The sequence below is a fragment of the Lotus japonicus genome, chromosome 1 (genome assembly GCF_012489685.1).
Source record: "Lotus japonicus ecotype B-129 chromosome 1, LjGifu_v1.2".
NCBI classification, from domain to species: Eukaryota; Viridiplantae; Streptophyta; class Magnoliopsida; order Fabales; family Fabaceae; genus Lotus; species Lotus japonicus.
The window spans coordinates 77,900,296-77,912,579 of NC_080041.1; the positions used below are offsets into that span (position 1 = coordinate 77,900,296).

The 12,284-nt window shown below is 41.4% G+C and overlaps 2 protein-coding genes across 2 annotated transcripts; one reads left to right on the plus strand and one right to left on the minus strand.

Moving 5' to 3' along the window:
• Positions 1–3,448: 3,448 nt before the first annotated feature.
• LOC130747239 (uncharacterized) lies at positions 3,449–4,683 on the plus strand. The gene is made up of 2 exons (XM_057600111.1): positions 3,449–3,883; positions 4,000–4,683. Exons 1-2 carry the CDS (start codon positions 3,710–3,712, stop codon positions 4,681–4,683), a joined length of 858 nt encoding a protein of 285 aa, XP_057456094.1. The 5' UTR covers positions 3,449–3,709.
• A 450-nt stretch (positions 4,684–5,133) lies between these two features.
• Positions 5,134–6,620, minus strand: LOC130747248 (uncharacterized). The gene is made up of 3 exons (XM_057600122.1): positions 6,469–6,620; positions 5,323–5,943; positions 5,134–5,225 (listed from the first exon to the last, which is right to left on the minus strand). Exons 2-3 carry the CDS (start codon positions 5,936–5,938, stop codon positions 5,134–5,136), a joined length of 708 nt encoding a protein of 235 aa, XP_057456105.1. The 5' UTR covers positions 5,939–5,943; positions 6,469–6,620.
• Positions 6,621–12,284: the final 5,664 nt, after the last annotated feature.

Here is a 12,284-nt window from a genome sequence, read left to right on the forward strand (position 1 = left end):
TTTACCTAAAATTAAATTTTAAGATTTTGGGTAAATTTTACCTAAAATTCTATGTTGGCTCATGGGCTCCTTGTCTTCCCAACAAGTGTGAATAGCTTCTGCTGAGGGGGAAGTGGAACATAGTAATGTGGCGATGACTCACACTTAAGGGGAAGAATGTGTTATTTTCCGATGTAGCAAAAAAAGGGGGAGAATGTGTTGAGCATTCAAGTGTGAGTTTGGAGTCCCGCATTGGTTAATAATAAGTGAGGTGAAAACTTAATAAGCGATATGACTCGTAAAACCAATGCCTTAAGATTTTGGGTTAAGACATGATGTCTGATTCTCATTGGTGATTTGGACTCCCCCTGTGTCCCAAATACCTACACAAGGGACCCTCTCCGCATTCAATATGCTTATGAGGTGTTCGTCCTTGTTCCCCTATCTCCATGACAATCCCATGTCCATTAAGTCTAAGAACCAAGTTATTTGACTTAGGAGCCCCCATATATTAGGGCCTTATCTAAATGCTATTTCACATTTTTGGCATAATCGTGATCGGGCCAAACATTACCATAGATAAGACCGAGCACCGGTGTTTGAGATTGAGCACCAAAGTTAGAGATCGACCCGATGGACATCGACTTTGAGCTTTGAGTGACAATGTGGTTGAGAAACTTTTGGTAGAAAGGGAGCACAAGTTGTCAATCGAGCAAAACCGACTCAACAAGTTACACTCTGCCCTCAACATCTCCGCCTGAATCTTCCACTTCAATATCTTAACACTTTGATCAAGTACTTGCTTTTGTCGATCAAACGAAGTCTCCAACTTGTTCCATTGAAGCTCCCTTCAGGTGGTGGAGACGGAGTTGTCGAAAGAAGGTATTTGACGAGGAAAGTGAATGATCATGGGTGTTGGAGAAGGAGGTGCGTGTGCAGGTGGTGGTGCCATTTGGGTCAATGCAGTTGGTTGCGATTGATCGATAATGGAGAAGATGAGGTAATAGGAACAGAAACGGGAATGAGAATCAGAATGAGAGATGGTTACCAACTCACGATGTCTAATGGTGTTAACCCCAATTAATTTTGATGGAAAAATGAGTTTAAATTTCTTAATGACATGTCACTCTATAATTGGTGGGATAGAGGTTGTTGATAGAGAGATGAAACATAAGATTTTAATCCCCAAGACAACCTCATTTGGATTTTGTGGATTATTTATTTATTCAGTTTTTTAAAGGTATCTTCAAAGTTGACGGTAGCTATGAAGCTAATCCCCTTGAGACTAAAAAATGTGTGAAATAATGATAGCTAAAACAATTCACTAAGCTCGACCAAAGGGCATTATGAAACCCAAAACATCACTTAAACGACAATTGGTAAAAATAAAAGGGCTAATCATCAAATTGGTCCCTGTCTTTGTAAGGCCGTTTGAGATTGGTCCCTCCCGGGATAAAATTGTGCATATGATCCCTCCGATTGCAGCATGTTTGTGTTGAGTCCTCACCGGAGGGCAGAGCTCAGGCAAGCTTGATGACTGGCTCCCCGGTGCTGACTGATGAAAGATTTTTTACCACTCTACGTTTGAATATCTTAAGACTCAATTATAGTATAATAAAGGGTTTTGTCGTATCCACAGAGATGTGTAATACTTATGTCATTCAATAGTTGTCAATCTTAAATGATGGTTGCACAATAGTTTGATTGTTTGTTTAAGAGCATGAAAATAAATGAAAAGAAAATAAACTAACGGAGAAACAATAAGTATGAGGAATTGTTGGAATTAGATTTCATTGAATGACCTTTGTACGTTCTAGTGATTCAAATACAAACCAAGCCTAAGAATATGATTCATCTAGACCAGTTCAACCCTACTTCATCGATGTCTCGCATGAGTGGATAACAATAACTATCTAATTCTAACCATTGATGTCTCACATGATTAAGAAAGATAGTTATCATGAAGTTTAGGTGTTTAACTGATTAACATACCTAACTCTATGTCTAGCAATTAGGATTATTAGGTGATTAACTCTAGTTCGGACTCAAAACGTTGTAGCTTTCTCTCACAAGTTGAATCAAGCAAAATATCCTAGGTGATCAATCTAAGATATAGCATGAAGATCAAGAGAAAACCATTAAACCATAAACAAGAAACATGCTTTATATAAAAGAGAATCACATAGAGAGCATAAGTATCATACAACTACATCAAATCCCAACAAAAGAGAGATTAGTTATCCATTTTCATGGATAGCTTTACAAATAGAGAAGAAGAATGAGACGAATCGAAACTGTCGCGATGTCTCGCCGCCGAATCCGATGCCCAAGCCTCTTTTCTAGCCTCCTAATCCTCTCTCCTTGTTTCTCTAGTGTTTCTTTTTGATGGGTCGAAGTTCTGATAAAGTTATTTCTGTCTAAATATGAAAATGACATTTTTATAGTGTGTTGTCGAGTGCCAGAGCGTTGAGCACCCCTTTTTGGCTACTGAGCGGCCAATTACTTCAAAGGAAGGTTTCTGGAACCGCCATGGGCGCTGGGCGGCCTCTGCAACCCGTTGGGCGCCCTGTACATCTTCAAAGTCCCTTTTTCTTGCCAAAACTTGCCCTCTTCCTTGAATCTTCATTTTCTACATGATCCCCCTAGTGAAATGACTTGAATTTCCTTGATTTTCTTTAAGCTTCCATCCTACATCAAAATTATGGGATTAAATATGATTTTTATATAATATATATCCTAAAACTATGTATATCAAATTAATCGATTGGGAGATGAAACGATTACTAATTCAAGCATACAAGTCAAATAAGTGCCGAAAAAAGATATCAGAATATACGTAAACCTGGCACTTATCACTGACGTTGACGTATGGCTAGATTAATGAGTCAATACGTGGCATTTAATTTTTTTAATTTGAAAAACCTTTTATTTTTTTACCCCAAAGAAACCTTTAATACTAAATCCTACCCCAAATCAAACTAAAACCCAAAATCAAATCCTTAATTCATTAAACACATCAGATCCCCTCCCAACCCAAAAACCAAACCCTTTTTTCCCCAAATTAGAAAACTCAATTAGAAACTCAAGAACCAATCTCGTAAGCGTATGTTCTCCTTCCCCTGTAAAATGGGAGTTGGGTTTGGGGCCCCCCTATGGGGCTCCGCGCCCCACCTCTTTTTTTTTTAACCCATAAATGCCCTACGGAACTTAAACTTCCGTATTCAATAAAATAGAATACGGAAGTTAAACTTCCGTATTATAACTCTGACAGTCATCACCTTTTCCACCATTACTCCTCCCTCCACCAACCCCTCCACCATTACTCCTCCGTCACCAACCCCTCACCAGCCCCCTTAACCCCCTCAATGCCTCCAGACCACCCTCTCTCTCACCCTCTCCTACCTCACTTTCATCCTCACTTCCATTCTTCCTACCACCACCACCAACTCCTTCATTAGCAAGCTCTCCACCATTGGATGCAAAAAGATAGCATTTGAGGTAAGTGTTGTTAGTTGTTTGTTGTATGTTGTTAGTTTAAGTAGTTGAAGTTGTTAGATTAAGTAGTTAGATTAAGTAGATTAAGTAGTTAGAATGATGATTTTCTGAATTCTGAGATGTGTTAAAATACGGAATATAAAGTTTCGGAGTCTATACGAAAATTAATATACCGTATTCAATACGAATTATAAATTTCCGTATTCAATACGAATTATAAAGTTCCGTATGCAATATGGATAATAAAGTTCCGTATTCTCTTCCAGGGATGACAGAATCATTTTTATTTCATGAATCCCAATTGATTGAAGTTGGATTGAACAATGCTCAACCTGAAGAGGTGACACCACCAGCATTTGTACCCCCGTGTATAAGTATAGATGTCTCGCATTTATTTACAACTGATCAGGTATTCTTTGAACAGATTTTTGCATTGTTTTGAAAGTGTAATATATCAATTCTTATTATGTCTTGATCACCCTTGTTTATGCCTTGTTTGTGTGTTGGGTATGCATCATTGAACAGATTTTCCCTACCCGTGATGATCTTATCAATTGGGTTCATGGAATTGCGATTGAAAATGGATATGTTGTGTTGATCACAAAGTCAGATAGCGGTGGGAATGGAAGCAGAAAAGCTTATGTCATGTTGGGGTGCGAGAAGCATGGTAAGTATGTTCCCTACAGAGACCCTGACCTTGTTGAAGGAACGAGAACACAAAAGACAGAATGTCCTTTTAGACTAAAAGGACGACCTATGAAAAATGGCATAGATAGAGATTGGCGGCTAAAGGTGATGGAAGGTACACACAACCATGAACCAGCTAGGTCACTACTTGGCCACAATTTTGTTGGTCGTCTAAATTCCGAAGAGAAGGAGCAAGTGGAAAAAATGTCAAAGAGTTGGGTTCCACCGAGAAAGATGCTGTTGACTTTGAAGGAAAACAATCCTTTAAACTTGACTACCATATCTCAGATTTATGGTGCTTGCAAGAGGTTAAGAAAATCCCTCCGCGGGTCATTGACAGAAATGCAACACTTGTTGAAGAAGTTGGACGGTGACAAGTACGTCCACTTTGAAAGACATGAGCCTGGATCGGAAGTCATTAGGGATGTATTTTGGGCTCATCCAAATGCTATCAAACTGTTCAACACATTATGGGCCTTGCCCTTATGTTGTTCATTGCTGCTTTTAATAATAGTAATTTGATGGTCATTGGTATATTGATGGGCCTTATGTTACTTATCTTGCCTTTCATTATTCACGGTGTAGTTATACAGGTTATTTTTCATTATAAGAGTCTAAACATAATAGGTGGAAATAGAAAGCGTGGTTAATATAAAAAGAGTCCATACAATGTCGTCACATGTCATAATATAAAAGTACACAAAAAAATATATACAAATATACAGTCACTCGCCCCGACCCCTACCGCCACCCCTACCGCCACCCCTCCGACCTCTAGGTCCACGAGCTCTACCTCCACGAGCGCCCTCTGCAGGTGCACCCTCTCCACGGGCTCTGCCTCCACGGGCTCTGCCTCCACGCGCTCTACCTCCACGACCTCTGCCTCCTGCAGCTCCAGCTCCTCGGACAGCAGCAAAGGCTACTCCCTGGGTACCGAAGAATGCGCTGGATCTAATAAGATCCAGCGCCCTCTCAGTGAGGGATCGGGCATGCGTGCCAACTGCAAGAGCATCTGGCACCTCCAGTGACTGCTCCAACAAGTCCACGACCCGACGCACAACCGTCTGCAAAAATAATGTACATAAATGTGAGTGTACAAATAAAATATCATGAACAAAAAATCACAATTGCATGAAAAATAAAATTCCCCCCAGCTGTGACTGTCTGAATCACCATCACAAGCAAGGTTCCAAACCTTCCCCCCAGCTGTGGCCACCCTCAAGTGTCGACGGTCCACATACCGCTCGTCTGTGCGTAGGAGTGCATGCCACGTCCAGGGAGCCTTGTGATCAGCATAATGCGTGAGAAGCGACAGATCAACAGGCCCCCCCGGAAACGGCGGCAACCTCTGGATCAGGTCCTCCTCGCCACCCTGTGCCTCTGGCACGACATCAGCATCAACATCAGGAGGAGGAATACTATCCTCGTCATATGACCCCTCCTCGCCGGATGACTCCTCGTCGGATGACTCATCGCCGGATGACTCATCGCCGGATGACGACTCGCCTGATGACTCCTCGCCTGGTGACTCATGGCGAGGTACCTCAACCATGGGAGACGGCGGAGTAGGAACTCGATCAGTAGGCTCAACTGGAGCTGGAGCTGAAGCCTCTACCATGGGCGACTGCATAGAATCAACTGGAGCTGGAGCTGAAGCCTCAACCGCGTGAGAGGTCGCAGCATGATCGCCGCGCCGGCTAGAAGCATGTAATCGCCGGTGTCTATCCTCTGTAGGCCCCGCATCCTCACTAGCTCGAGACCTCTTTCTGTTCTTCATTCTCACTATATATTCAGAGCAAACATTTTCTAAATAAATTCACTGAATAAATTATACTCGCTCAATTACTAAATTTCTCAATTAAATCTCTAAATAAAATCACTAAATAATTCACGATGTTTATAACTAAATTAAAAACATTTTATAAATTAACTAAGCTAATTAGATTAGGTTTTATAAATAAACTAAGCTAATTATATTAAGTTTTATAAAAACATTTTATAAATTAAGTTTATAACTCTAAACAGACACAAAATACGGAACATTAAGTTTCATATCCAATACGGAACATTAAGTTTCATATCCAATACGGAACATTAAGTTTCATATTGAATACGGAATATTATGTTCCGTATCGAACCAGAACTCCATTAACGACATTGCATGATTGGAACTCGCCCCAAAGACCAATTTATACAATTTCAGCCAACCTAACATCTACTTAAGCATAAATCGACTATCCTAGGGTTGAAAGATTCCATAATTTCAAGTTAAATGGTGAATTCAAGTTGAAATCCAAACTTACTTACCTCTAGGTTCAATGCAATGAATGGGGAGAATGGGGTTGATGATGGAGACGATGGTACCCTGTCCAGATGATGATTGAAGCAAGGAGAGCGTCGGTCTCGAAGATTGCAGAGCAAGGGTTGGGAATGGTTTGGAGCGCTGAAATGGGTTTTGAAAAAACCCTTGTCGATTACATAGTAATATAATACGGAACTTTATATTCCGTATTGAATACGAAATTTAATATTCCGTATTCTTGTAAAGGGGGTTTTTCCGTAATTTCCCCACTTTAAGTGGGGCGCGGAGCCCCATAGGGGGGGCCCCAAACCCAACTCCCCTGTAAAATCATGATACCTTACTTCTTCTCCTTCCTTCCTGCAATCGAGTTTCTCCTTCCCTCTCCTGCAATTGAGGTTCTGGTTTGAGTATGGATAGGTCTTCTGCTTCATCGTCTCGCGTTCAGTCGAGGAGTGATGGTTCCAACCCGCTGGTCAAAGGTCTGGTGCTAGGTATGCAGGTCCAAGGTCTGCAGGTCCTAGAACAAAGTGTGAATGTGGTCTCCCTCTCTTACTGTACACTTCTGGGACAGATGACAACCCAGGTAGGAGGTTTTTGAGGTGCAGAAATTGGCAAGTAAGTTCATCAATGTCTAATGTTCTTGAATTATCAGTTGAATTTCTTTTGTCATGTGTTTTTACCTTGATCTGTTTAATTCAATTGCCAAGAACTTGTGACTTCTTTTTTTGGATTGATGAAGCTGGAAATATTAGGGATGCAGAAGGTGAACCCGATACTTCCAATTCTAAGACTATCAATGCTTCCAACTCTCTTCAATAGGTTGTAGATCTTAAAAACAAGATGAAGATTAAGAACAAGATGGATGCAGAGAGGGTCCAAAAGAACTTGGCATTTGCTTTTTTGTCATTGATGGTCACAATAGGGTGCTTTGTGAGATGTTGAGGTTAACTTGCCAATTAGTTAGAGAACCTTTTTGTAAGATGTTAATGTGTAATGGAGTGGTCTTGGTACCTCCAATTGAAGTGTATTGCATTTGAAGTTAATGAAAAGGCTATGGAATTATGTTTGGGTTATCCTAAGTTGTATTCAAATTTAAGCCATATATATTACTTTCTCCAAACAGAAAATTACCTATAATGATACTATATCTTATCTTCCCACCCATGTGTACAACGGGGAAAAACTCTAAATGTTATGGCAATGCGCAATGTTAAAGATAGGGGTCAATTTAATGATTAACCCCAAATAAAAAGACAAAACAAAACGCTAGCGTGAGAGGTAAGAAATATGCGGCTAGTGGAGCATGAACTTAGAGGAATATTTTTTTTAACGAGAACTTAGAGGAAGCTCGAATGAATAAATATAGTTTTCAAAATTAAGATAAACTAAAAAAAGAAAGGTATTGCGGCTGAATGATCACCATATGTCTTATAATTTTATTTTAGAGTTTAATATATATGTATGTGTGTGAATTTTTTTTTCCATTCGGGACAAGACGGAGATGCAAGCTTGTCTGCTATTGGATGTTCTAGTTTAGCTCGCGGATTGGTCTTCATTGCGCACCATCCGGCTGGTAAGAAGAAGAGATTGTTCCGCTAGTGTTGCTTGGTCAACAATTTGGAGAGTTTGCTTTTCTTTCATCTTTCTAAGAGCAGTCTGTTTGATCAAATCAGGGATCAGACCGCTCCTGGTGTTCGAACTAGTCATTAATGGTCGGCTTCATTGGTATCCTTTCTTTTTTCGGTATGCCGCTCCGCGAGCAAGGAGCGAAAGAACCGAGTTGGACGCTCAGGACCGCTTCGAAGTCAAGGTGGATATAATCCTGCAGATGGTCAGTTGACTGCTTCTATAGATAAGGCGGAGCGTCCTTGGCTCAGCATTATAGCACATAGGGCTTCGGCGCTACTACAGCGCTTCGCTAACTCGAAGCGCCTCGCTATGAGAATCTAGCTTCGCTAACGCTCGGCTAAGTCTTGAACCTTCGCGCGTTCGCTTTCTCAGTAGCAAAAGCGCTTCTCTTTGCCCCTTAAGTAGAAGGAGTTAGTTCGCCAGGGGGAATTTGATCTTCAGGTAAGGTGCGTATTGTATCGGATAAAAGGCTGCGAATAGGCCTCCTCTCCACCTAGGCGAAAGATAGGTCCCGAGGAAAGCGCTGGAAATATAGGACTTTCCGAACAAGCCTAAAGCTTGAATGAGACACCCGGCATCTATCTTCTTTTCTTTCCCAAAACTCATTCTCCAGATAATCTATCTATGATCTTTCCCCTAAAGCTAGGAGGGCGCTAAAGCCCTTCGCTTCGCCCCTTCTCCTTCGATCCAAGCCACAAGGCAAAAGGCAAGCTGACTTAGAGGCTGAATGCCTACTTTCTGAATAAAAGAATTGACCAAAGGCTATTCATCTAGCTATCGAGTCACCCTAACGGAGCTCTCAAGTTGTTGAGCAGGAATGGGAACCTAGCAGATGCACTCATTGCTGATGCTAATCATTTATAACATTGAAAGAAATATACTATAGAAAACGACTCCAAAAAAGTAAAATGCAAGAGAGGGGCGATAAAAGTACCTTCGCCCCCCGAAAAGAGATCACAATAGGTAACTGAAAGAAGGCTTTCTCTAAACCGATTGCCAGAGCATAAACAAGAACCATTTATTTAGAAGACCTGCAGGTCGAGGGAGAACTGCTTTGATTCATTTTCCACGCATAAAAGGAAAGCGGTCCCTTACCTTGTGACCTCTATTTCCTTCCCGTAATCGAACCTTCCACAGAAAGCAGCTCGCACTCGGTAATAAGACTAAAACTTGGATTCTTTCCCATCGACTGGACCTTTCACAGGGACCAGGACGAATAGGGAACGGGAGCTACTCTTTTCGTTTCGGGATTGGATTGGAGTAGGTAAGGGCAGCGGGACCAGCAAAGCAAGATGAACAATCGGACCAAGCAAGCTATTAAGCCAACTAACAAAGCCACAAGCTATAGGCAGGACCCTTTGTTAGCTCTACGATTAAGGAGTACGTCACCTTCCTTTAGTAAACTAACCTCGTCGTATGTTGAGTTTTAGAATTCATCACTGACCAAATGAGATGAGATAGTATTTTAATGTTCGATTTTTAATATCTTGTGAATAAAAAAAAGTTATTGATGATTCTCTAACTATTTAGTGTGCTGAACTAAAATAAGAAATTAGTTTTAAGTCTATATGTTAAAAGAATACTTTATTAACATCGAAAATTTATAATCATTAATTTATCATGTCAAAATGAAATTTGAAACATATTTAAATTGAAAAATAAAGAGATGTAATTGAATGCACGATTAAAACTCAACATCACCCCAAGCCCCAACATATATTGGCTGAAACTATTTGTACCATCCCCCTTTACTATCCACATCATCCCCTTTTGAGCAAAAATATAATTATACCCCCAATTAAAAAAAAAATATTGATTCAATTAAAGAAAAAAAACCTACTTCCCCCACCATATCCCTCTCTCATTCATGATACCTACCGGACGTTCTCCCTCTCTCGTCCAAACGGCTCCATTTTTCCCACCATCTCCCTCTCTCAGTCACGTTTCATTTTCTCGGGCAAAGAAAGAAGGGAAGAACGAAGGAGGAGGAAGAACAAGCAAAGGAAGAAGAATGAAGAGGGAAGGCCAGGAGGGAAACCTAAACCTAATCCTGATTTCTCTGGTAAGTCCCATTCTTCTTTTCCTTGTCTAATTTTCGAGCCATTATTTATCCCAACTGCATGCCTGTTGATCCTCTCTCTGATTTGAGGTAGTTATGTAGGTTTACAATCTTGTTATCGTTACTGTGATGCCACTAATAGTGCCCGTAATTTTGATAGCGGAAGTGCCTGCAATTATGATCGCGGTAGTGTCCGCAATTCTGATTGCGGTAGTGTCCGCAATTTTGATTGCGGATGTTTCCTCGATTTTGATTGTGGTTGTTTGCTCAATTATGATTGCGGTAGTGTCCGTGATCTAAATTGTGGTAACAGAGTTTGTAGGATTTGTTGGGTTTGTTTTGTAATTAAAGAAATAACATTGATTTGCTTTGTTAACACAGGCATGGCGAGGACAGAACAAACATCCCGCATTGTGGGAGATGCTTCACGACCTCCTCATCCTCCACGGGACCGTTCGAGAACTCATGCTTCTGCTCGCCGAAATCGTCAGGCGACTCAGGGTATGGGAGATGAAGTTGAGGAGGGTTTGTTGTTAATGCACCACACTAGGAGCGGTGAATGCTCATATTGAGAGTGCTCATGGAGATTATGCTGGTTCAGAGGATGAGAATGATAATGAGATGGGTTCTTATGATGATGTTCCTGATGATGAGCAGGATAGAGAGTCTGAGGATGTTGATGGTCCTGATGGCGAGCAGGATGGAGAGTCTAAGGATGGAGATGGAACGGAGTGTGTGTAGTATCCTGGAGGTCCCTAACTTGTCTCTGTTGCCTAAGTTTGGACAACACATAGCACATGACATCTGGAAGTCAAACATCTGAGATGGCTTCCAATGTAGGGCCCCATTGAAGATCTATCATCATGGCAGACACTTCAAGCCTGTAAAGTTCTACTCTAGACATGTGAAGAAACTTGTGGCGGATGCAGGGTTAATAAACCTTGTGTATTGTACTAGTGGCGGCTCAGTTGACCTTAGCATCGTGACTTCCTTTGTTGAGCGATGGATGCCAGAGACGTCCTCATTTCATATGTCGTGGGGCGAGATGACGATCACTCTGGATGACGTCTCAGCTCTATTGCACATTCCTGTGCAAGGGTCCTTTTTCTCATTGGGCAAGCCGACTAAGGCTGAGTTTCGGAAATGTAGAGGTCCTAGTCTTCGGTATGCTTGGCTTCTTGAACTTGTGGAGGACCATGTGAAGGATCAGAAATGGACAGAAGCAGCTCGAGCTTACATGTTACGCTTGGTTGGCATGACTCTTTTTTGTGATAAGAGTAACATGTGTGTTAGTGTTGCGTATCTTCAGCTTTTCAGGGATCTTAGCTTGGCTGGTCAGTATGCTACGGGTGCGCCCGGGTTGGCATATATGTATGGTCAGTTAGGGGAGGCTTGCTAAAAGACTGGAAGGACAATTGCTGGGTATTTGACTTTGTTACAGGTTAGTATTTGACTTATTTGTTGCTAAGTTCATTTGTATTTTTTGTATTTTTATACTAACATCTTAGAGTTGCAGGTGTGGGTATATGCACGCTTTCCTGGGTCGTTGTTTGAGAGGCAGGAGTTCCCTAAATACACAGATGATATGTCTGTGGCTAGGAGGTGGTTGGCATGCAGGGGGACAAATAAAGTGGAGCAGAAGAGGCTTAATCTTGATAACTTTCCTGGTGGTGGAGTGAATTGGAGGCCTTATGTGGGCCATTATGTTCATCGTCCATCTGCACATGTCTCACTGTATAGTGGATTCATCAGGTTCAGCATCTCAGGTTATCCATACCTACCTGAGCATGTAACCAGGAAGTTTGGGATTTTGCAGACCAAGCCTCGAGACCCTCTAGCGATAGTTTCATGTGAGGAATGTGATGCTAGGTGGATGGATTGGCCGAACCATACTATTAGAGGATCCTATGTTGCTTACCCGCACGAGTGTGTTGATGAGTACAATGACTGGTACAAACAACACTCACATCCTTTCCTGATTCCTGAGGAGTTGAGAGTTGACCGTTGGTCATTTCTTGAGGTTGGTCAAACTTAACCTTGTGCATGTATATACAGGGTATTTGACACTTTCTTGGAATATTACCTGGCGAATATTGACACTTTCTTGGAATCTTACGGGGTCAGTTTGCTTTG

Excerpts from the sequence above, each read along its gene's own strand:
- LOC130747239 (XM_057600111.1), top strand. The coding sequence starts at position 3,710 with ATGGATAATAAAGTTCCGTATTCTCTTCCAGGGATGACAGAATCATTT. Across the intron at positions 3,884-3,999 it reads ATTTATTTACAACTGATCAG|ATTTTCCCTACCCGTGATGA; the intron begins GTATTCTTTGAA and ends ATCATTGAACAG.
- LOC130747248 (XM_057600122.1), bottom strand. The coding sequence starts at position 5,938 with ATGAAGAACAGAAAGAGGTCTCGAGCTAGTGAGGATGCGGGGCCTACA. Across the intron at positions 5,226-5,322 it reads TTGTGATGGTGATTCAGACA|ACGGTTGTGCGTCGGGTCGT; the intron begins GTCACAGCTGGG and ends TTATTTTTGCAG.